Here is a 24,756-nt window from a genome sequence, read left to right on the forward strand (position 1 = left end):
TTGTGTTGAGAAACGCAGTGTCCCTGCTTTCTCCCATGTATACATGTTATTAAACTTGGTATTATTTTCTCCTGCTAACCTGTCTTGTTGATTATTTGGCCAGCCAGAAGAACCTTAAGGGAAAGGGCAGAGGGAGATTCTCCCTCTTCCCCCGACAGTTTTGGCGAGCCAGCCAGGAGAAGCACTGGCTGGTAAGTTGCCTTCTCTGGCTGGAAGACCTGCCTTCTCCCTGGACTACTGCAGATGATGAGATCCGGGAACGCCTGACGAAAGCCGGCAAAAGGTAAGACTTCTTACCACGTCAGCCTCCCGGAATCTCTATCTGCGGAGTCCGGCGGAAGGAAGTGGTGAGAATTTTTTCTCTTTCTAAATTTAGATTGGCAGGAGAAAATATTTGGGAAACTAGTATCTTGGGCTTTTAGTGACTCTTGGTTTAAATTTGGTAGAGTACTCTTGGTTTTTGATCTTGATTCCTTTTCCTCCCAGAGATAGTCTCTGTTTTTCTCTTTTGTCTGTGTCTTTTGTCATAAGAAGGAAATACCATAGGGTAGGACACAGGCATAGGCCCTATAAGCCTGCTGTCCGGGCCGGCCCCACAGACTGGTGAGTTTGCGGGTCTCACCAGACCTGCGTCTACAAACTTTGCTGTGGGTTATTATGCACATGAAGTGAAGGTCATTGCCAAGGGCATCTTGGAAGCCAAAAAGGCCGCAAATTTAAGTGGGCGCGGGTCGAGCAGTTAAGAGCCATTAGGGCGCTCGCCACTTTCAGAAGACTCCCGTGACAGGATAAGTTGGATCACGGAACGGGGTAGATGACACAGGTCCCCCGCCAACTGCAAGAAAATGTCCGTGCAACGACGAGGTACTCTGTAAAGCACACAGTCCCCAACCCTGCGGCACCTCCCCCCCAGGTATTATTCTGGCTCCAAGAGACCTAAGGCGTGACTAAAGCTGTCATTGTGCACATAAAAAAAAAAAAAAAACCGGATGAAGTTTTTCCTTCTGTCTTGTTCTGTGTCCTGAGAAAACTTGGCTTTGTGACCAGTGAGAATATTCTCCTTGGTCTCCACCATACGGAAGGTGCATTTACCGGGGTGCACCTTGGTGGCCAGTCGAGTAGACTGGGGTTCTGAACTATCTCTTTGTCCGGCTGTGCCAAGCTCTCAGGGGAGTTTGTCATAAAGGGCCCAGTCCATAAGGGCTTTTGTCGTCTTAACCTTTGTTGCTTGTTAGTGCTGGAAAAATCCCATTCCAGTATCGCCCGCCCGGTGTCACAGATTAGCGGGTCTGTGACTGGAGGCGTCCCACACTATTATGGGAGACCGGAGATCCTTACCGCCTGTGCAATGAAGGTCTTTACTTTCTCTGAATATCTTTGGGAGTGAATTCTGTGGATCATGGGGGCTACATCATCTGCGCCCTCACCAGGGACGCCTCTTGCGTCCACGGTGAAGATTTATTCTAAGCGTCGAAAGTTACCTCCGGGTCTTTCCTTAAAAAGGCTTATTGGTTCGAGTCACTATTGGAATAAATATACAAGTGAAGATCCTACTCGTCAATGGCCAGACAACGGATCCTTTGAATTGGAAAAACTTCTAAATTGGGAAAAAAAAAAAAATGTTTTGAGAGCTCTCACATAATTATTTATTTGGTACCTAAAAAAAGACCAGAAAAAGGAAGGGAAAAATTTGACTAGCCTTAAGACCTTGACTCAGGTTACAATTGAAGTGAGAACATGTAAAAGTGTAAGTGTTAATAAGATTATAAAGGTTAGAATGTTTGAGCTAATTTTATATAAAGAGGTTACATCAACTTTGCCTGAGTATGTTTTAAAATGTCTGACTGGGAATGCTTCCCTTGTCCAAAATTAGAAGACCAAGACCTATTGATAAAAATTTTAATGATAACTATGTTTAAAGGTATAAGAGGTGATGAAATTTACATGAAATTTTGTAAGAAAAAAACTGATGTTATTTCTATTACAGAACTGGTTCACAAAAATAGTAATTTAAATGATGGCTAATTTTATCTGAAGTCTTATGAAGTCTTATAGGCAATCTAAATAGTTATTGGGAATAAGTAACTAAATAGTTGTAAAGAAGATGAATGTTGGATGAACTTTAAACAATAATTATGTGTTATGGTGGTTACAGCTTCCAAACTCTTTTTGGTGACTTAAAACTTGAGAGTTTTGATAAGTTTTGTGATAAAAATTCTCTGAGTATCATCATTTCCAAATAAGATAAGATATTAGACTTTGATTGCTAAATGTACATTTGTCTACTTTTGGCTTTTCATTACAGGAAAACTAAAAGGTGTTTTGGCTCTATTGGTAAACATGTGTTTTATTAAAAGATTGTACTATAAAGTAACATGTTTCTAGAAGTTATGAAGTGTTTATAAATTTTCCAAGCCACAAGATACTAATATAAAAGAAAGTTTATAATTGTTTAGTTTTTACTTACAAATTAAGGTTTCTAAGGGTTAAAATTTCTAATTAATATATGTGATTGAAGCTACTAAAAAAATTAAAAAAAATATGTCTGTGTACAAGGAAAGTAAGATGTATAAAGGTACAAAGAATGGAAATATTTTGTTTGGTTAAGAAAGATAAATTTGTCCTCAAGTACTAGGAGGGAAAAGAAAGACATGGGACAAATTCTGAATGTTAAAAGAAAGTTATAGAATGTTTGTGGAAGAGGAATTCTGGAAAAAAAGTTTTATGCATGGTCAAATTGGCTAAGATTGAAATGAATTTAATTAAGTAAATGAGTTTTAATAGCAGAAATAAGCTGGTGCAAAATTAAAATTTGGTCTTCTGTCTCTTAAAAGGATAATTTGCTTAAACTTGATAAAGAGGTTACAAAAGATTTTTCTTTACCTTTGAGTAAGTCTACCTAAAAGACAGAAAAAAAAAAAACTGTTAAAATAATTTCCTACGTTCAAAAGACTGAGGTCTCTCTATTAAGACTTTTGGACTGTTAATGCTCTGTTTGCTTTGATTGTTCATATTTTTGACAAGCTCCCCCAAAATTCATATCTTAAAGTCTTTTTTTTAACTTTTATTTCTTTGGGAATTTTCAAAGGGCCCTGAAACTTCTCAAAGAAATTTGCTCTCTTCCTATAAGGGGAAAGATACTAAACTTATTAGGCTTATTCAATATGTTCAATTACATGGAAAGCATTGTCAGAACAGTGATGATAAGCCTGCTTAGGTGCTATTATGTGGGCAAATGTTATTGACATAGGTGTTTTAAAATTGTATAACATTACTGAAATTCTGATCTGTCCTGGTTATCAGTCATAATTCTGGTTATTATTATTTTAAAGTGTTGTATGTCACAAAATTAACCAAATTTCCTTGTCAATTGCCATTTTGAGGTCTTGTTGTTTACAGACTTATTTCTTTGCTCTAATGCTTTTGCAAAATGTTTCGACTTCAAAAAAATTCATGGAAAGGACTCTGACATTTACACTGGAACTGTACAGGTTTCTGACAAACTTTCTGATCATAAAACTGAACTGGGTAAAAAATTATAAAAATCTGATGGAGAGACTGATAACTTCATAAAGCTGCTAACAAAAAGATTGGGATCAAGAATGGATTACACAGGACTGAACCAACTGATAAGGATGATTATAATTTTTATGATTTTTCATTTGAAGTATTGCTGAATTTTTAATGTTTTGTTTTTTCAGATTTAAGGAAAACTTTTTCTCTTTTCTCCCGAGATAGCTATGACTTATAGCAATTTGGTAAATGATACTTTTGTAAGTAAAATGGAAATATTTATCTTTTTCTCTCTACCTGATCCCTCCAGGATTTGGAAACTCTTAGTAAGTGAGTATTGTTGTTTTCATGGCAATATAATTATTTGCATAAGTTCGGTAAAAATCTGTTCTCCTTATAACAGGACACAATTGAAAACACTGGTTATATTACCAAGGTTGTGACTGGAACATCATATTTGCCATATAACCATACAGATTTTAAAAAATGAAGATTGGACTTTATGGAATAAAGCCACGTGGAAATATTGGCCTGGTACCTTATGTTCCAAGCAGCACTTACCAGGATAAGTAAAGAATGTCACTTATCTGGCAGGTACAAGGAACCTCGAAATATTTGGGGGGAACCTCGGAAGAGAGGGATTCACCCAAATCTGTAGGTATTACAGGCAAAGTCTGATGACAAAATCCTTGGCTTGGCTTTCCTGGCCTCGAGAGACCTTTAAAGTTCAATCTGAGATTCCTTATAAAAAGTTCCAGCAAAGCAGATTTAAAAGAGCCTATGTGATCAACTGCTATTCTTGCTGTACCTATGTAAATAATTGGGCCAACTCTATTGGAACTAGATTTATTTTGCAAACTAGTTTTAATTTTGCTATCTTAATAAAAATGAGGGTGATTTTAGAGAGAAAAATTATATTTCAGTAAAAACTATTTCAGTATAAGTTTGCAGATATTAGATCCTAGTTTTGTTGTCTTTTGAGGTTTTTGTTTTATATCTGTTGACTGGACTGGATCCTGATTTCTTCTAGTCTCCTAAAATATCTGGCTACAGATGTCCAAACTAACGTTTTTGATTTTTTCCATCATTTTCATTTAAAATCACTGAGAACTAAACCTGCCCTTTTTCCTGAAGCCTTACATACTGAAGCTGATGAACTTGATATAAACTTAAGAGATGACCTGACGACACCATCAGAGACATTTTAAACTGCAAAAGATACTTTGACGCTGACATCTAAAATTCTTCTTCACTGGCTGTCCTCTGAACTCAAAAACTGGTTTACAATTTGCTCTAACCATTAATCTTGTTTTTCTTTCGTTTACACAAATATGCTTCTGGAGTCTGCCATGCTGTTGGCACAATTTGGAAATCCCGTGGATTCTTAACTTCTGCAGGAACTCCTATTGCTAATGGACACTTAATTGCAGCCTTATTACAAGCTATTCACCTTCCTTCAAAAATTGCCATTGTTCATTGTTCAGCCCATACTAAGGAGACTGATGTCATATCTTTAGGGAATGACAGGGCTGACAGAGCTGCTAAACATGCAGCTCACTATGGACCCCCTTATCCATTTTCCACCCAATTCTTAAACCTGCCTTTATCCCTGACTGATGTTATTAACTATCAGGCAAATGCCCCACAATCTGAAAAAGACAATTGGATACAAAAGGGTGCCAAACAATTATCAGATGGATTATACATTGGACCAAATGGACTTCCAGTAGCTCCTTTTCTTTTGACTTTTTGGCTTGCACTTATCTCCCACCAAATGGGACATATGTGCAAAAGGGGGATAGTTAAGGAACTAAAAGACAATTGGTTTTGCCCTGGCATCCATAAAATTTCTGACCAAATCCCCTCCCAGTGCACAACTTGCAAATCTTACCAAGTCTCTGGGAGAAATCAGTGTGATCCAGGAAGTCCTCCCAGGCCCACGCTGCCTTTTGCGGCACTCCAAATGGATTTTATAGACATGCCTTCAGCTTTAGGTTACTCTCACTGTTTGGTTATTGTCTGCATGTTTAGTGGATGGACTGAATGCTATCCGACCAGACATGCAGATGCCACAACAGTGGTAAAGAAATTAATAACTGAAGTTATTCCTCGCTTTGGCATTCCTTTATGGATTGAATCAGACCAAGGAACTCATTTTACAGCAGAGATAAACCACTTGCTTGCAAAAACTCTGGGGTATTCATTAAAATTTCATACCCCATATCACCCTCAGTCATCAGGGCAAGTGGAACGTAAAAATCTAGATATAAAAAGAACTCTAGGAAAAGTCTGTCAAGAAACTGGACTTAAATGGCCAGAGGCTCTGCCCTTGGCCCTTATGAAGATTCAAAATACTCCAAATAGAAGGCATGGTCTGACTCCTCTTGAAATAGTTTTTGGACGTCCGATGCCTACTGGCGTCTCTAAACCTTCAATTCCTGGATTAAATGAATATTATGGGAACTTAAGTGAACAATTTGATGCTATGACTTGTTATATACAAAAATTAACTAGTATACTTGAAGCATATCGTCAACAGGTAAAAGAGGCATGGCCACCACCTTCTGACAAGCCTTGCCATCCCTTTCGACCAGGAGACCTGGTGTACATCAAGGTCTTTAGAAGAAAACACGCACTGTCACCTCGCTGGGAAGGACCTTATGAAGTCTTACTGATGACCTGCACTGCCATCAAAATAAAGGAAAAATTTTCCTGGATCCATGCGAGCCACGCCAAAATAGACCCAGAACATCGCTCTCAAGACAACTGGGAGATAATCCCCACAGGAGACCTTAAACTAAGGATTTCCAGGGCCAAAACCCAGGCCCCAGAAGCAGCCGACATCACGAAGTAGACAGCTTTTCCCAAGATCACGGATCAAGAAAACCTACTTTGACCCATTTCCTCCCCCTTGCTTCAAAACTCCCTGTATATATACACACTCACACACACAAACTATTAGTGGATATATATATATATATATATATATTTTTTTTTAATCATTTAATAGAAAGCTGACTGGAGAGTGCTGGTCTCTATCTGTCCCTCTTCCCCTCTCTAAGTCTCCGCTATGGGCTCTTTTCCAATCTGTGTCTTGCTTTTACTAACTCTCTCCTTTTCAACAGGCCAGGCACAGACCAAACACCCCCTTATGCCAGTTTACCAAGCCCTAGCCACGCTAACTAATCAATCTGACTGTTGGTTATGTCAACAGCTAGATAGTGCAAAAGAACCTGAACTAGTCTTTGTTCCTGCTGATATGAACACCTGGTAGACTAAGTATGGAAAATGGATAAATAACAGAGTATGGTATCCGCAACAAGGGAAACTTCACTCTGCTTCTTCTCCTGGTGAGTCACTTGGGCCCCAGAAAGATTACTTAGAATGTCAAGGACTGTCCCTTGCCCAAGCACAAACAATAAGTGAAAGTTTTTCCCTCTGCATTGAAAGTAAACATGGCACTGGACCTTTCCTGGGTGATATACCGAGACAATATTGCCGTCAAACGCTGTGGTTTGATTCCGCAGGTGGCATCTTCAGAACTCTCAAGGAAATTGTAAGTGACTCCCTCTGGCACAAACATTTGCCAAATCACCAAGTGCTCTGGATGGCTTACGAGCCACCCGTGTGCAACTTGGGGTATAGCAGCTATCCGCATGGTTAAGCTGCCCAATGCCACAGACTATATATGGGTGGATCAAAAATCTGGACTCACCTGGTCAGGTGACAAGACCAGGCTTTATAGCTGCCAAAATCAGACTGCAGGCCTCCTGTACCAGCTATTCCGCAATCTATTCTGTTCTCGCAGACTGACAGGAGCTCATGGGAAATGGAGATGTTTAGGTAGTAACAGTGCAAGTGGCACAGATCATGAAATAGTCCAGATCCTAGGAACTACAGACTCAATTCTAACCTTGTCTTTAAACTACACTGGTCTTTTCATTTTATGCGGCAACAAAGTGTATAAAGGATTCCCACCTAATTGGTCAGGACGACGCGGACTTGGATACCTGGCTCCTTCTGTCACCAAACACTCCACCTTAAATGCTAGCCAAATTACAAACTTGGGTTTGTTTGTTCATAAGATTGTGCCACATAAACGTGCCAGTCGAGAAATCGTGGAAAATCCACTTGTGTATCACAACTCCAAGTTCTTTTCAGCCTTGAGAGTCCTATTCCCCGGCTTTGGAGATTATGAGTTGGAAAAAGCAATATTAAATCTCTCTATGGTAATGGAACAAGAGTTCAACACCACCATGCAAACCTTAAACATACTCCAGTCAGAGATTAACAGCCTAGCATCTGTGGTGCTCCAAAATCGACGTGCTCTGGATGTACTCACTGCCCAGCAAGGAAGAGCATGTGCAATCATTGGAGAAAAATGTTGCTTTTATGTGAATCAAACAGGTCAAGTAATATCTAACTTAAATCTATTAAAAGAGAAGATTGACATTTTTCATCAGATAAACGAAGCTCACACATTTTATTGGACTGACTTATTTCCAGGATTGGGGGACTGGTTTAATGGAGTGTGGGGAAATGTCCTCCGATTTGTTCTTTTCTGCCTGTTCATCCTCATTCTAATCTATGTTCTTTTCTCTCTTTGCAGACTTCTTATCACCCGGGTACTAACACGATTTCTCTCTCCACAGTCACCAGCTCAACTTTTAATATGTGAAACTTCTAGGGAAGTTTCAGAGGAGGGAACTGATGGTGCTCAGGGCAAGCTGCCCCAGGAAGCACCACTCTGGTATGCGGATTATTTCGAGCTGAAGACAATAAGGACTCAGAGAGAGAGCTCAGGAAAAATATTTGAGTTTCCCCTCCCAAACTGCCTAAAGAATTTAAAACCAAAAAATCTGTTTTAGGAAGGGGTTATTATCATGACTGCTATAAAAGATAATTTAGGATAGAGGTTACAATAGAAAAGGCACCAACAAGCCCATCTTATCGGGAGTCCTGTCTCTCTGGCCACATTCTTTGGATGGCCCTGCGAGGAGTTGTCAGACAATCATTTACAAGGAAAGTCTCCATTTGTAAAGGTATCTCCCTCTCTGTATTGAGAAAAAGGGGGGGGTGAGCTCATTTCTAGTAACTTATCAATGTGGAAGATGAGGCCTTGGGGCTGTATAATAAACCTTACTCTTGTTTACTGTGCTTTAGTGGTAATCTCCTGTAACTGACTCCCCCCACCCCCAAAATCCTCCTTTGTCATTGGCTGAAAATGATATTTAAGACGAGAATTTCTGCTATTGTGTTGAGAAACGCAGTGTCCCTGCTTTCTCCCATGTATACATGTTATTAAACTTGGTATTATTTTCTCCTGCTAACCTGTCTTGTTGATTATTTGGCCAGCCAGAAGAACCTTAAGGGAAAGGGCAGAGGGAGATTCTCCCTCTTCCCCCGACAGTACCAACCCCAGTGTATTAGTTATTTATTGATGTTTAATGAATTGTCCCAAAGCTTAGTGGCTTATAATGATAAAAATGTATGATCTCTCAGTTTCTCTGGGTCAGGAATCTGGGGACAGCTTAGCTGGGTGCCTCTGGCTCCAATTCTCTCATGGGGCTGCAGTTGAGCTGTCAGCCAGGTCTGCAGTCTCATCTAAAGACTGGCGTGGGGGGGATCCACTTCCAAGCTCATAAACCTGGTTATTATCAGTCTCAGAAAGTCCACTTCCAAGCTCATTTAGCTGGGCCTCTGCATAGGACTGACTCACAGCATGGTAGCTGGCTGCCCCAGAGTGAACAATCCAAGAGAGAGCTAGAAAGAGGGCATCCAAGATGGAACCTGCAGTCTTTTTTTTTTTTTTTTTTTTTTGCCAAGGAAGATTCACCCTGAGCTAATCTTCCTCTTTTTTCGCTTGAGGAAGATTGGCCCTGAGCTAACATCTGTGCCAATCTTCCTCTATTTTGTATCTGGGATGCTGCCACAGCATAGCTGACAAGTGGTGTAGGTCCACGCCTGGGATCCAAACCTGTGAACCCAGGCCACCAAAGCGGAGCACACTGAACTCAACCACTAGGCCATGGGGCTGGCCCCTGGAACGCCCAGTCTTTTATAACCGAATCTCAGAAGTGACGTTCCATGCTTCTACCACATTCTTTTCTTTAGAAGTGAGTCACTAAGGGCCGGCCCCGTGGCTTAGCGGTTGAGAGCGCGCGCTCCGCTGCTGGCGGCCCGGGTTCGGATCCCGGGAGTGCACTGACGCACCGCTTCTCCGGCCATGCTGAGGCCGCGTCCCACATACAGCAACTAGAAGGATGTGCAGTTATGACGTACAACTATCTACTGGGGCTTTGGGGGGGGGAATAAATAAATAAATAAAATCATTAAAAAAAAAAAAAGAAGTGAGTCACTAAATCCCCCACCTTGAAAGGGAGGGGATTATACAGGGGTGTGAATAGCAGGAGGCAGGAATGAGAGGGGGATTATCTTAGAGGCTGGCTCCTCCCCCAACCATAATCAGTCTATGATGACTTATAGAGAGGAAGCAGATAGTTGTTCTCTCTTACTTCTTGTCTGCCGACCATCTACTTGGGAAATGACTTCTTCCTCATTCTCAGTCTGTGTGGTTCTGGGAGGCTGACTGCTCCCCCTCGCCCTGGCTCTTCGGGTTGGCAGCTGTGCTGTCCCTGGCCTGGCCAGTAATGATACTTCAACTTTCTGGCCACAGTGAGTGGTTCAGGGCTGGGCCATTCACTGTCCTTTTTCAGGAATTGACGTGGGTGCTGGGAAAAAAAGGGTCACAGGTGCTGTGCAACACAGAAAACTGGAATTTTTTCCACCTTCCATACCCATATGTAAGCCGCCTTTACTCCCTGTGAAAAAACTCTTAGAATGAAACCCACAGAGAATAACAGAGAGCTGAGAGTTGGAGAGCGAGGGAGCCACACCAGGCTCTCCTGACATCTCCTGCCTCTCCACACCCAGCTATGCCTGAAGTCAGGCTTACCTCTTTTTCAGTTGGTTTTGAATTGGGTTTTTGTCCCTTGCAACAAAAAATGGTCCTGATGTATAGAGATATTATGGATGCAGCCCCAAATATTCTAGCTTCCCTTAACAGAGCTAGCATATCAGTGCCTTTTAGGAATTATCTAAATATTTTGAGTATATTTACATTTTGCAACCTTAGCTTAACTCTTAGAAAACTAAGCTCCATGTGTTTCCTATTCTGTGAGCTACATCCTTTTATTCACCTTTAATTTACTTTTCTCAAGATTCAGAAATATCTTCTTGTTCCATTTAAGCTCTCTCACAGCAGGGAGAAACCCCTTCTCAATTATTTTCTCTCCAACTTGTAGCACAATATCTGGCCACATAGTGGATCCTCAATAACTGTGTAATGAATGAATGAGTAAAGAAACTTCTAAGTATACTTGAGATTATTTTTCCCTAAGTTCAATATTTTATTTTTGCCCCTATAAAGAACAATTCAATATTTTCTGCCTTCTCACATAGCCTCATACTAACATCAATTTATTCCCATATCCTTGGGCTTTTCATTGTGCCTTCTCTCCTGCAAATAAGTCATAAAAATACTAAACAAAGGTAGTCATAGGGGAATGCCCGTGTTCACGCTTCTTCCTCCAAGAAGTGCCCTTTTATCCTAAACCATTGTTTCTTGTCTCTAAGCAACCTCCCTGTGCACTGCACCAGTCTCCATCATACCAGGATAACTCCATTTTTAAAATGGCCTTTTGTGTGGAACTTTGTGAAAGGCTTTTTGGAAATCTAAATAGACACCATTGATGGGCTTTTGTCCATATGCATATATGCCTCCCAAAAGAGCTTTCATAGATTGATGAGGTCTGATTTCCTCTTATGGAAACCATACGCTCTCCTCCAGCTCCTTCCTTGCCTCCCCCAATCCTACTGGCATGCAATTGTTTTTCTGGTGAGAAGGGCTCAGCTCTTCTCTGTGGATCTGCTTTGATCGGATCCTTGTCAGGTATTGTAAATAATGTAGGGTTAAGATTGCCAAAGTCAAACTATCCTAAAGAGATGAATAACTATGGTTATCTTAGCACGTTGAGATGAGAAACGGAAATATAAACTCAAGTATGGTAAATATGGGCAGAAAAAAGGAAGTAAGCTTAGAAATATAGGAAGTTGGTGGTTGCCAATCAAAGCTTAGGAATGTCTTAGGTCCTTTAGGAATTTGACAATATTATCAATTTCCCTTTTCTTTAGATTCTGCCTTCTTTTGATTTCCTCAACTTTATGCTCTCATCCTACCTTGATAAATGTTCCTTCTCAGTCTTTCTCTGGATACACTTTTTGCCTCTTTAATGTGGCTGTTTTCCAGGTCCCATCCTTGGCTTTATTTTTGTTTTCCTCTATACCTTCTCCATTGTCAATTTCATATACTCCTACAGATTTGGGGAGTCTATTTATTCTATAGATGGATAGAATAAAAATGTAAATTTGGGGTGCATACTTGTTCTCTGAACTTCAGAGAGGTCTGTTCACCTGCCTATTGGACATTTCCATGTTGATATCCCATAAACACTCCCATCATGAGTCCAAAATCAAAAGCATCACCTCTATATAATTTAAGGCCTTTTTCATTATATGTGACAAAAAACCATATTTCATGGACTCTAAGAAGAAGCTGAACAGGACAGGGGTACAATTAAGCTCAGAAGCAACTGGAACCAGGACCTGGAAAACTCCATGATTCCTCCCTCCATATCACACCTCTACTTTCCTCTATATGTCTGTTTCTTTCCTCCCATTGTTATAGACTAACTTCTTCTGCTTCTCAGTCTACCTGGTGGGAAACAATGGAGATTTCTGTGTTCCTGCTTCAGTCACACAGAGTGACACTGGCTTGATTCTCTCTGGGTCCTAAATTCACAGTCCCAAGGAAGAAAGTCACGGGCCCAGCCATGGTCAAGGTGTCCACCTATAAATCAATCAGCTTTGGCCTCAGGTACAGGGTTACAGTGTAAGCAACTTGAAGTCCCATAGCTCACTGGCGCTCTGCTCATTTTGCTTTAAACTTTTGTTCTCTGTGTGTTTCATTTTGGATAGTTTCTACTGCTACACATTCAACTTTACTATTCTTTTCTTCTATTGTGTCTAATCTGCTGTTAATCCCATCCAGTATATTTTTCACCATAGATATTGTATTTTTTATGTCCACAAGTTCAGTTTGTTTATTAATATCTTCCATTTCTCTACTTAATATGCTCAATCTTTCCTTTAGATTCTTAAAGAAATGGAATATAGTTATAATAACTGTTTAATGTCTTTATCTACTAATTCTATCTTTGTCTAATTTAATGTCTGTGTCATTTCTGGGTATGTTTCTATTGACTGATTTTTCTCCTCATTATTCATCGTATTTTCCTGCGTGTTTGGACACCTTGTCATTTTTCACTGGATACCAGACATTGTGAATTTTACCGTCTTAGGTGCTGGATATTTTTCTATTCCTATAAATATTTTCTTGAGCTTTCTTCTGGGAAGCAGTTAAAAAAACTTGGAAACAGTGTCATCTTTTTGAAGCTTCTTTTAAGCTTTGATAGGCAGGATGAGAGTGGCCTTTATTCTAGAGCTAATTTTGCCACACTACTGAAGCAATGTTCTTTAAATACTCTATCTGATGCCCTGTGAATTACCAGGTTTTTCATTCAAGGACTATTCCCTCTGCTCCTATCCAACGGTTCTTTCTTGAGCCTCGGGTAGCTCCCCCACCCTCAGGTGATCAGTACTCCCCTGAAGACTCTGGGGGCCTCTGCGGGTCTCTGGAGCTCTCTCCCTGTGCAGCGCTCCCCTCCCTGCTTCTCTTCCTGAGAACTGAAGATGCCATGGCCTCCCCGGACACTCAGGCTCCACATGGGCTCCCACTCTCTAAGCTGCACCCTGGAGACTCTCTCTAGGCAGTGAGCTAGGATGACCACAGGGCTCCCCTCATTGGTTTCCCCTCTCTCAGGGGTCACTGTCCTCACTGCCTGGTGTGCAGGGTCTGAAAACAAGAGTTTTCTACATTGTGCCTGTTTTTTAAGTTGTTTCTGATGGGAGGGTAAACCCAGTCCATGTTACTCCATCTTGGCCAGAAGTGGAAGTACAATTCAATCTTTTGGAACTACTTGCCATTTTCTTGTGTGTGTGTGTGTGTGTGTGTGTGAGGAAGATTAGCCCTGAGGTAACATCCGATGCTAATCTTCCTCTTTTTTTGCTGAGGAAGATTGGCCCTGGGCTAACATTGGTGCCCATCTTCCTCTACTTTATATGGGACGCTGCCACAGCATGGCTTTACAAGCGGTGCATCGGTGCGTGCCTGGGATCCGAACCTGTGAACCCCGCGCCACCGAAATAGAGTGTGCTCACTTAACCACTACGCCACTGGCCAGCCCCTATTTGCAGATTTTTAGAACTCTGGGCTCTTGCATGTCTCTGTGCTTTTATGTCAGTTCGAAACTTCTTTCCTTTCCACCCTGTCTGTCTGGCAAGGCTCAGTTCCAGCATCATCTCCTCCCAAACCTTCCCAGCACCCCCATGCCCCCAGCATCCCTCCTCTGTGCTCCATGGCATCATACACACACCATACGGGCTGGTGCCCCTCACTGAACTCTAAGCCCTGTGTGCACAGATCATAGCTTATTCATCTTTCTAGCTTCAAACTTAGCACAGATGAAACACAGCGGGTATTCAACATATGCTTGGTGAAACAAATGGAAACATTGCACATAATCACACTGCAACAGAGAACAATCTTCACTGTTGATTTCAGAGTATTTTACAAGCTGTTAACCTGCAAACACTGGCTGTAACTTAAACACTTCTATATTCTGAAGTTCTGATATTGCATTTCTTTGAATCAAGTATGTCATTAGCAGAATTCTCAGCCATTAGATGTGGTGGTTTAGTTAGAAGTGTGTCTGTCTGCAGCCTTCCTTTGAGGATGGTGGCAGACTGTTTGGCACAAGTCTGTGCATTTGGTTTGGTTGCTTATGTTGAGCATGAAATCTTGTCAGTGTGTCACAGATTTTGAAAAAGGGCTTGTGTCTTTACAGCTCACGCTGAGCAGAATGTAACTGTAAACTGCCAAGGAAATATTCTCATCCCTTCCCGACCCAAGACAAAGTCACACCGCGGTCTCCAGTGTGCGTTATATCCTGTGTAAGCTCAATGGCCCGCTCAGTGGAAACATGCTCAACTTCGACAGGAGCTGTGTCAAGAGTTAGATCTCTGCGATTCCATCCCAGGTCCTTCATGGACTGCACATGTTCTCGTGTGCCCAAATGTGCCCCACCCCCTCCAGATCTCCAGAACACTTTGTGTAGTTTGAGCTTAAACCTACCTGAGGACTCAGTGCTTTCTTTTTGACCTAAATAATTAACTTTATAAAAAACTGACATAAATAGGACACGTTAACTGGAAAAGAAACAAAATATGTGTGTGTGTGAACAAGTAAATAATAAAAATCCCCTACAATCACACCACTGAGAGTGTATTATATGTCACATATTATACACGAAGCGTATAATACGTATCTTACATTGTACCTGCTATTTTGTAAATTGTAATCTGCTTTTCTCCCCTCGGATTTTTCCAAGTTAGTATCTTTTCTAAATCCCCAAAGTAGGAAAATTTAAAATAAAATCTTTCACAAACTTTACTTTTTGTTATGTTCTCCCTCTTTTTCTCTCTGGAGTATCTGCATTTTAATACAAAACTCTTGAAGACATAATGCCTGCCCAAAGGAATTATTCTAAAGTGCTGCAATTTCAGGCATAATGGGGATAAATATTTTGAGTGCTTTTACGTGGCTATACTCATTTCATTCCTGCATAAAGTTAGCTCTGCCAGATTATGCATAACACTAACAGTGTCACTAAACAGGAAGAGTAGGACTAGAAGAGACCATTTTAAAAATTCCAAATGTCATTTTCACTATGTCCTAAGAGACAGCTCCTTTTAGTAAGAGCAATGGTATCTGTGAAACTTTACTCCCTAAAGGACAGAAGAAAAATCAGTGGTTTGGGCCTGCCCCGTGGCTTAGCGGTTAAGTGTGTGCACTCCGCTGCTGGCGGCCCGGGGTTCGGATCCCGGGCGTGCACAGATGTACCACTTCTGGCCGTGTCCCACATACAGCAACTAGATGAATGTGCAGCTATGACATACAACTATCTACTGGGACTTTGGGGGGAAAATAAATAAATAAATAAAATTAAAAAAAAAAAGAAAGAAAGAAAAATCAGTGGTTTGACATCGCCAACACTTTCCATCAACTTACTCAAGCCAACAATGACCAGTTTCATTGATTCCATTTATTTTCATTTAATTTACTTTTATATTTCTATCTTGAGTTGAGAAAGTCAACAGCCAATTTCCTTTCTTCTTTTTTGGGAAAATATCATACTGTGAAATAGTCTAATCTAAGCTGATACAAAACTTAATGTTCAGGTCCCTTTAGAAGGATATACTAAGATTCATGCTGGCGGGAATGGTGTCTACCTCTAGTGTCTAGCATGGTGCCTGGCAAAGAAGAAGTGCTCAATACACATTTATAGAATCTTATCAAGTGACAGTTGTTTGGAAGTGATCAATTATAACTGAATGATAAAGAATAAACATTTGCATTTGATAACAAAGTACCATCTAAAAATTAATTTCTTTTTGTATCCCTATGTTTTAGAATGACATTGATAGACACACACACACACCAGGGTTTCTCAACCTTGATACTATTAACATTCTTTGCTTACTGTGCACTGTAGGAGGTTTAGCATCATCTCTGGCCTCAACCCACTAAATGCCAGTAGCACCTCACTCTCCTCCAAGTTGTGATGATCAAAAATGTCTCCAGACACTGCCTGGTATTCCCTGGATGAGGGGACTGTCCCCAGTTGAGAACAACACACACAAAGTTAAGACTCTTAAGAAACAATTACAGGGACTCTTACAAGAGATAGATCATATCATTCAAATGCTAAATTACTAGTAACACATCAATTCAAAGGAGAGACTAATTTAAGAAGTAGGACTATGTGCCTCAATTTCCAGAAAAATGGCTAGTTATCTTGACAATATTAACTGAGTTCTGGGGGGAAAAAACCATACCATGTAAAAAAAACACTCTTTGAAATAGTTCTGCATTAATTTTACACATACAGTTATTTATGTACTTGAACTTTAAGAAAAATATCATCTGATATCAAATTGGCACCAATATCCTAGTGATTCAAAGAGATTATATGTAAATTCCTTCAAATTAAGATTATATGATATTTAATGACATTCTTATTTTCTTCACCATGTAAAGTTAATTCTCAATGATACATGCGTGGATTATTCTGGTTCTGCCAATGACTAGTTGTATGATCTTGGACAAGTTGTTTACCCACTCAGGGCCTCAGTTTCTTCACCTCAGAATGGAGATAATACTAATATCTACTCCTGAATGTGTTGTCAGACTTGAAAGAGTAACTACAAGTGAAGTGCTTAGAGCAGTGACTGAACACCCAGTGGATGTCAACAGTTATTAACATCTGCCAATTTGCAACCAGTGTTTCACACCATCTGACCCATCCACTTCCTTCCCTGCCACACATCGTGTTTGGCTAATCCATTCCACTGACCTATACTAAGCAAAGTAAACTAACTTCAAGATTAGCTTAAATAAAATATAATTGGGTATTCACAGATGCTTTACTATTCTATTTATACTATTATTCCTTCTGTTAATATGAATGGGAAACGAAGAATTCATGAGAAAAGAACAACAGTGGATTTCATAAATTCTCATTTTTTTTCTCGCCAAGTTAAAAATCAATTTTAAATTCATTTTCTCAGGTAATGATTTTTTTCTGTGTGAATCAAAACAATAGTAGGAACAACAATAACAAGTATTTGCCCTCTGTCAGGTACTTTTCTAAGCATATAATTTAATCCTCAACCCTATAAGGTAGGTAATTTTGTTCTTCCCTTTTTGTAGAGGAGGAAGCTGTGGCAGGAGAGATTACATGACCTGCTCAAGGACATTCAGCTAGTAAGTGGTAGAGCTTGGATAAAAGCCCAGGAAGTCTGACTATGGAGTCTGTGCTCACAGTCTAAATGACTGTAAAACAGCAGCAGCAACAACAACACAGACATAGGACTATACGCTTTGTCCCCTTGGATTTTTCTTAGTGTATCTTTAGTATTAAGATAATGACTTTTCATGACCACTGTGAAGCTGAATGACAATATCCCAATTCAAACACTTATTTGCAATTGAAATGGTTAAGTAAATTTTCAGTTGCAGCAAAGTCAGAAAAATCAGTTCTCGGTTCAAAGGAGTATAGTGTATTACATTTAAAAATAGAGCTTTAGAGGGTGGGACATCAGCAAGATATCAGAATAGGAAGACCCAGGCCCTTGTTGCCCCATAGAGACACCAACTTAACAACATACAGACCAAATTGCCTTTGTCAGACTTCCAGAAACCAGTTAAGAGGCTGCAGCACCCAGGCTAATACAAAGCCAAGAGAGCCACATTGAAGCAGGTAGAAAAGCTTGTTGCATTTTGCCTGCTCTAGCTTTCCCCCCCATTCCCCGTAGCATGTCGCGGTTGGGAGAAAACTCCCAATGCCCAGCTTCTCCTGCAGGAAGAAAAGAGAAGAGTGGAACAAGTTTTTGTGGGGCTCCCTGAGGGAATATTCTGTCTCACTTGACTAAGAGTGCTGAGGAGAACCGGTGGCATAGTTGCTTGCCAGGTTGGGGGCCACTGAGAACAAAGTGAGGCGTCAAGATGCTGCAGCAGCAGGGAGACTGCAGTATCTCAGACACCAGGGAAAGAGAGAGGACAGGCTCGTGAGAAGAAACGGGGGCAAGCCTATTTAACTGGGAAATCACATGCACAAGCCCAGAGAAGACACGTCCCAGAGAAATTCTGAGAGGTCCCAGAATCTCTAGTGGGCTGACTGGTGAAAGTCTTCCCCTACATGAAGCCAGTCTATAAAGACTAGAAGAGGTGGCTGTTTTTCAAATGGCAATGTCTCAACAAAAGATCACAAGGCATACAAAGAAATAGGGAAACATGGCCCAATCAAGAGACCAAAACAAATTTCCAGAAATTGACCCTAAAGAAACAGAGAACAAGGGATTACCTGACAAGGAATTCAAAATAACCATCTTAAAAATGATGAACAAGGTAAAAGAGAAGACAGACAACTAAGAAAATCAGGAAAATGATACATGAACAAAGTGAAAAATATCAAAAAGGAGATAAAAACTATAAAAAAGAACCAAACAGAAATTCTGGAACTGAAGAATATAATAATTGAATTGAAAAATTCACTAGAAGAGTTCCATGCTGAGGCCGCGTCCCACATACAGCAACTAGAAGGCTGTGCAACTACAACATACAACTATCTACTGGTGCTTTGGGGGAAAATAAATAAATAAATAAAAATTTATTAAAAAAAAAAGACAGGAGGACGGAATTAAGAATATTTGTTGTTATGAGGTATTTGCACTACCTGTCTAACATTATAGTGTTATTTGAACACGGACTTAGATTAGTTGTAAATGTATAAAGCAAACATTATAGCACCACTAACATGTTTAAAAAATATATATAATTGATATGCTAAGAAATAAGACAAAATGGAATCTCATAAAATGCTCAGTTAAAACCACAAGTCAGAAAAAGTGTGAAATATGAAAATAGGAACAAAATACAAGGGCAACAAATAGAAAATGGTAACAAATATGACAGGTATTAATCCAACCATATCAATAATCATTGTAAATGTCAATGGTCAAAATACACTAATTAAAAGACAGAGATTGTCAGAGTGGATCAAAAAACAAGACCCAGCTATATGTTGTCTACAAGAAACCCACTTTAAATATAAAGACACATATAGATTAAAAGTAAAGGTATAGAGAAAGATATACCATGCTAACACTAATCAAAGGAAAGTAGGAGTAGCTATATTAGTTTCAGACAGAGTAGACTCCAGAGCAAGGAAATCTATCAGGGATAAAGGGGAACATTATGTAATGATAAAGGGGTCCATGCTCAAAGAAGACGTGGATAGCCTAAATGGGTACATGCCTGACAACAAGGTGAGGCAAAGCCTGATAGAACTGCAAAGAGAAATAGATGAGTCCAGTATCACAGTTGAAAACTTGAGCACACCTTTAACAGAAATGGACAGATCCAGCAGGCAGAAGGCAGTGAGGACACAGCTGGATCAACAGCAACATGGACAGCAACTGGACACAGTTGACATCTATGGACTAAGTCCTCCAATAACAACAGATTACACATTCTTCTCAACTCACCTAGGACACTGACCAGGATAGACACTATAAAACATACCCTGAAGAAATTTAAAAGAATAGAAATCATGCAATATTTGCTCTCCGACTGCAATGGAATTAACCTAAAAATCAATAAAAGAAAGATAGCTGGAAAATCCCAAAATACTTGGAGATTAAACAACAGAGTTTTTTTTTCTCTCAAACTACATTCTGCCCAGTGCCAAATCTGGCCTGCTGCCTGTTTTTGTATGGCCCCAAGCTAAGAATGGTTTTTACAGTTTTAAATAGTTGGAAGAAAAAAGCAAAAGAGGAAGACTATTTCAGCATCCCTAAATAACGTTTTAGAGCAACACAGCTATGCTCATTCATTTAAATATTCTCTATGGCTGCTTTTGTGCTAGTGTCAGAGCTGGGTGGTAAAGACAGAGACCACATCACTCTCGAACCTAAAATATTTACTCATTGGCCCTTTCCAGAAAGTTTGCTGACCTCTGCGACCCCCCCCCAAAAAAAAACCCCACACATATAAATAACACAAGTCAAAGAAGAAATTTCAAGAAAAATTTTAAAATGTTTTGAATAAATAAAAATTAAAACGCAGCTTATCAAAATGTGTGGGATGCAGCCAAAGGTGGGCTAAGATGGACATCTGTAACATTGAATGCATGTATTAGACAACAGGAAAGATCTAAAATCAATAATCTAAGCTTCCATTTTAGGAAACTAGGAAAACAACAGCAAATAAATGAATGTCATGGCTAAGAGGCCTGACCAAAGTATGGGCGCTTCAGGCGGGCAGGCTCCAAGAGGCGCTCTGCAGCGACCCTGACCACGGGGTCCAGAGGGAGGATCTTGGCAGCCAGAGGGATGGAGGGGATGGCAAGACAGGTGGCTTTGAGAAGGCAAGATCCAGGTTCCCAGGCACCCAGGATTTCCATTTTAGGTCGTGAACTTACCTTTCACAGACCGGCCAGGGAGTTTCTACGTGGGCTTCCACTAGGCTGGCTAGCCCCACCTAGGTGCCAGCCTCAACTTGCGCAGCCCGGCCCGGGGGGGCGGGGCAGGGCGTGGAAAGTGGGCGTGGTGGAGAGAAGGGGCGAAGTCGCGGGAGGCGGGGCCCCTCGCTGCACATGCTGGGACCGCACCTGTTGTCTCTTAACCACTCACAGCTGGCAGCCCGCAGGGCTGGAGGACTACAACTCCCAGGATGCCCTGGGCACGGGGCGATGCCTAGCCCTGGGGGGAGGAAAAGGGCGGTGTGCGCTTGGCCGAGGGCCAAACCGCCCTTGACTCAGGACTCTGGTCCTGCACCGCACCACGTGGACTGAGTCCCGGAGGGATGTGACGGGCACACGGGGACCAGAGAGTTAGGAGGGTGTGGTGGCTGCATGGGCAGCTGCGGGCGTGCAGCGTGCAACTGCTTTTGTCCAAAATTGAAGCCGGGCTCGTGCCTCTTCCCCACCTACTCCCTCCTCTGCTTGATTCTTCCTCCCACCTGCGTGCCTGTGGGTCTTTCCACAGCCTCCTACCTAGTCCAGGGCCAGGTACTTCTCTAAACTGCTTATGGGAACTGGTTTGACATCCCAGAAACTTTCCACTTTGCCTGTTGCCCTCTGCCTTCTCCAGCCAAAGTGCCATCATTTCATCAGCCTCTGGGAGAAATTCGCTCCTGTGGCCCCTCTTGCTAGCACAACTTAAGAGCTTTGCAGGGTGGTATCATTGGCTGTTGCTTGCCTTTTTCGCAGATGTGGAAGTTGAGGCATCCCTGATGTTAATGATTGGTTTCCCCAGGAGCCACTGAGAGCAGAGAAGAATGGCCCAATTCCCAGGCAAGTATCTAGTAGGCTGTTTTCACCAACCCATTCCAGTGCAGAGGCCTCCGAAACAGCAACCTTAAGATGATAATAGCTTAAGTATTTTGCCCTTTAGATTGATTGCCTAATCTCAGCCCAGGTGTGAGTGGCCAGTCTCTCAGGGACACAGATGGTGACTCTGATCCCTCAGGAAGAGACCAGTGGTCCAGCTTTGGGAGAGGGATGTTCAAAGTAGACAGCACTTGGCCAGCATTTGAAACCCATCAGCTTTAACACCTCTGCTTTGGATTCTGGCAAGGTTCCAGGATAAACACACCTAGGGATAGTCAGTTGTACCATATTTCTTTAAAAATTGATTAGAGTAGTGAAAGGAACAGAGCATAAAATATCTTGCTTATTTGCAAAAGATAAAATGCAAGCAAGACTTTCCTGTTAATTTTTTTCTGCTCATTCTCTTGGCTGTACTGTATGCTTGAATGCAGAATCAGAAAACTTGAATTGCCAAATTCTCTTTTCCTGAGATCAATAAACTAACTTAAAAGTTTTATTGAAACCTGTGGAGGAATGGTTAGCAGCTTTCATGATTTATGTCGTCTCTAAAAATCTGGGCGTTGATCCACATGAGAAAAATCCTTGTTTATATTACATGTCCCAATAGGTTACATTTCCAATTCCTGAATGTGGGATATTATCAAAACAACTGAAAAACCTGGTCGTGGAAACTGGACTCTGTCACTTTGTCAAGAATTTGCCTCTTCATGAATTAATGACACATGAATTCCTTACTATTTTTGTAAAGAAAGGACAAGAAACTCTGTAGTGTCTCTGAACGTGGCAAGACGGGGAAGTCTCGTTAGACCACATCCTCGGGTTCTTCTCTCATGTTCAATAGGCCCAGGTGATAGTCCGTGTAGTCAGGTGCAGCGCCGCTCCCCCAGTCCCCAGTGTTGCATCCTACTCTGGCCTGTGCCCTCTTCAGGGGGTTCTGATGACGCTCCTCCACAAGGGTTGGAAGGAGACATTGTAACATGAGGATATTCATCATCTTGAAACAAGGATTAATATAGAGCAAAGTCTCAGGGTCTGTGTGCTCTGATGCACTGCTGTTGGGGTGTGGCTGCAGTGACCACTGTGCTCCCAGCAGTCCCCACAATGGTTGTCTCAGACGTTTGATCTCCTGGCGCAACCACAGCAGCTGTTGAGAGCTGGGCGTTCATCGTGGTTCAGTGTCTTCCATCATATTTTGTGCCTCTGACCCTCCTCTTCTCACCCCCTTCCCATTCCTATCTGTTTCATTCATTGCTTTGTAGTTGTTTCCTAGGAGCCACTGTGTGTAACTGTATTTCACAGTGTCTTTAGGGACCCACGATCTCTAAACGAGTCACTACACAACACCCACTTATACTGTTGTAGCCTGTGTTCGTCCCCTCCAGTGGAGCTGTGAAGAACCCTGCTTACTCAGAGGTCCTCTCATTCTCATGCTGCTGGGGCTGCTTACGAAGCTGGGTATCTCATCTTTGGTCTCATCAACATTATTCTTTTCATCCATTATTCTGAAGTCGGATACGACTTTGTTAATAATGTGGACACTGGCTGTCACAGGCACTTTTATGTGTCTTTCCCAACAGCTCTGTGAAGTAGGCCTGTGACACCCATTTTACAGGGGAGGACACTGAGGTTCAGAGAGGTCGAGTAGCTTCCTTCACTTCACACAGTTTCTTGGTACATTTTGAGTCTCCTCCTGGAACTCTGCCTCTCAGGTGTGTGCACTTGGCTGGTGTTCCACTTTGCGCCTCTCTGCCAGCCTCTCCAAAGGCACATGCCCCATCCTGAGTCCATTGTCTGCTTGATGGAAGTCACCCTGCACAAACAGGCTCTGGGCAGGGAGTGGACTAGTGGGCCGTGGTCCTCCAGCTTACCCTGGGCAGGTTCTAGGTTTATTGTGAGAGCTGGAGCAGTGGAAGATACTGACCGTCATTCACCTGGAAGGTTTGTTACTTAGAAATACTCCACTGACTTTTTGCAGGTGTCCTGTCTTCTTTGTCTTCATTGCTCCTCTGGGCTTCTCCTATAGTCCATGCTGTGCAGTAACATACAGTACAGAGACTGGTGAACATAATATTGTTGCCCTGCACCAAATGGTCACATCACTCATTTTTCTAATTATGAAAGAAATACATACTGTAAAAAAAGTCAAATTACACAGATCTATGTAGAGTAAAGTGAAACCTTCCCCTTCCATCCCCTTCCCTGCAAACTCCTCTACTCAGAAGGAAATATTGTTAAGAGGTTGCAGCTTATTCTTCTGGACATTTCCTATGAATTTATAAATACACAAAGTTTTTTTTAACATAAATTACATAACTACATTGTTTTGCAATTTCCTGTTTCTCAAACCATATATCATAGATGTCTCTCCTTATCCGTGCACGTCACTCTAACTTAGCTTTTTAGATGTTTTAGAGGTACTCCAAAGAACAGGAATACCATGATCTGTTTATTTCTTCTTAGATAGAGTTGAGATTACATCCAGTTTCACTATTATACATAATGCTGCAGTAAGATCCTTATATGGAATTTTTTACACTGCTATTCAACTGCTCAATTTGTTTTGTTTCCTTTTAGTCAGAGACTATGATATTTTCAACATTTTTATGGGAATTACTTTATAGGGAAATTAATTTTTTCACTGAATAAAGACATTTATAGGGAAACTGGCCTTCAAAGTCATCCATCTCAGTATTCTGGAGAAAAATCATGAAACTTAGAAGGTATTCTGCTTGTTCCATCACATTCTAACAAGTCATGTTAACAATTTAAAGTTGAATGTTTGACTAGCCTCTACTCTCTCTGTTCCGTAGAAGGATGACTTTTTCTTGTCTTAAAAACTTCTGACTCCAGGGGCTCTCAGTTGGGCTTCAGAGAGGATAAGATATTGGTGTCGTATCTGTTTCTCTTCAGCTGTAGGCTGCATTTTCTAAAGATCATAGAATTGAACATGGTCTAATCGATATATATGATTTGGGTCAAAAATTCAAAGTAATGAACCCAAGATAGGAATCTATACCTTTGGTTCTTAATAAAGAATTTCCTTTGATATCCTCAAGTATCTGTGATTACTAGTAAAAACTCACCTGTGGGTGATGAGATGTGGCTCTGCTGGCAA

General features: G+C 41.1%; 1 protein-coding gene across 1 annotated transcript in view; it reads left to right on the forward strand.

Moving 5' to 3' along the window:
* LOC131423087 (ral guanine nucleotide dissociation stimulator-like) overlaps nt 1-15,142 on the forward strand; it is a 52,049-nt gene extending 36,907 nt beyond the window's left edge. Inside the window, exon 6 of the mRNA XM_058570652.1 lies at nt 14,538-15,142. Coding sequence (XP_058426635.1) covers nt 14,538-14,647 — 110 coding nt within the window. The 3' untranslated portion in view covers nt 14,648-15,142. The remainder of the gene's footprint in view (nt 1-14,537) is intronic.
* Nucleotides 15,143-24,756: the final 9,614 nt, after the last annotated feature.

Source organism: Diceros bicornis, chromosome 27 (genome assembly GCF_020826845.1).
Source record: "Diceros bicornis minor isolate mBicDic1 chromosome 27, mDicBic1.mat.cur, whole genome shotgun sequence".
NCBI lineage: Eukaryota > Metazoa > Chordata > Mammalia > Perissodactyla > Rhinocerotidae > Diceros > Diceros bicornis.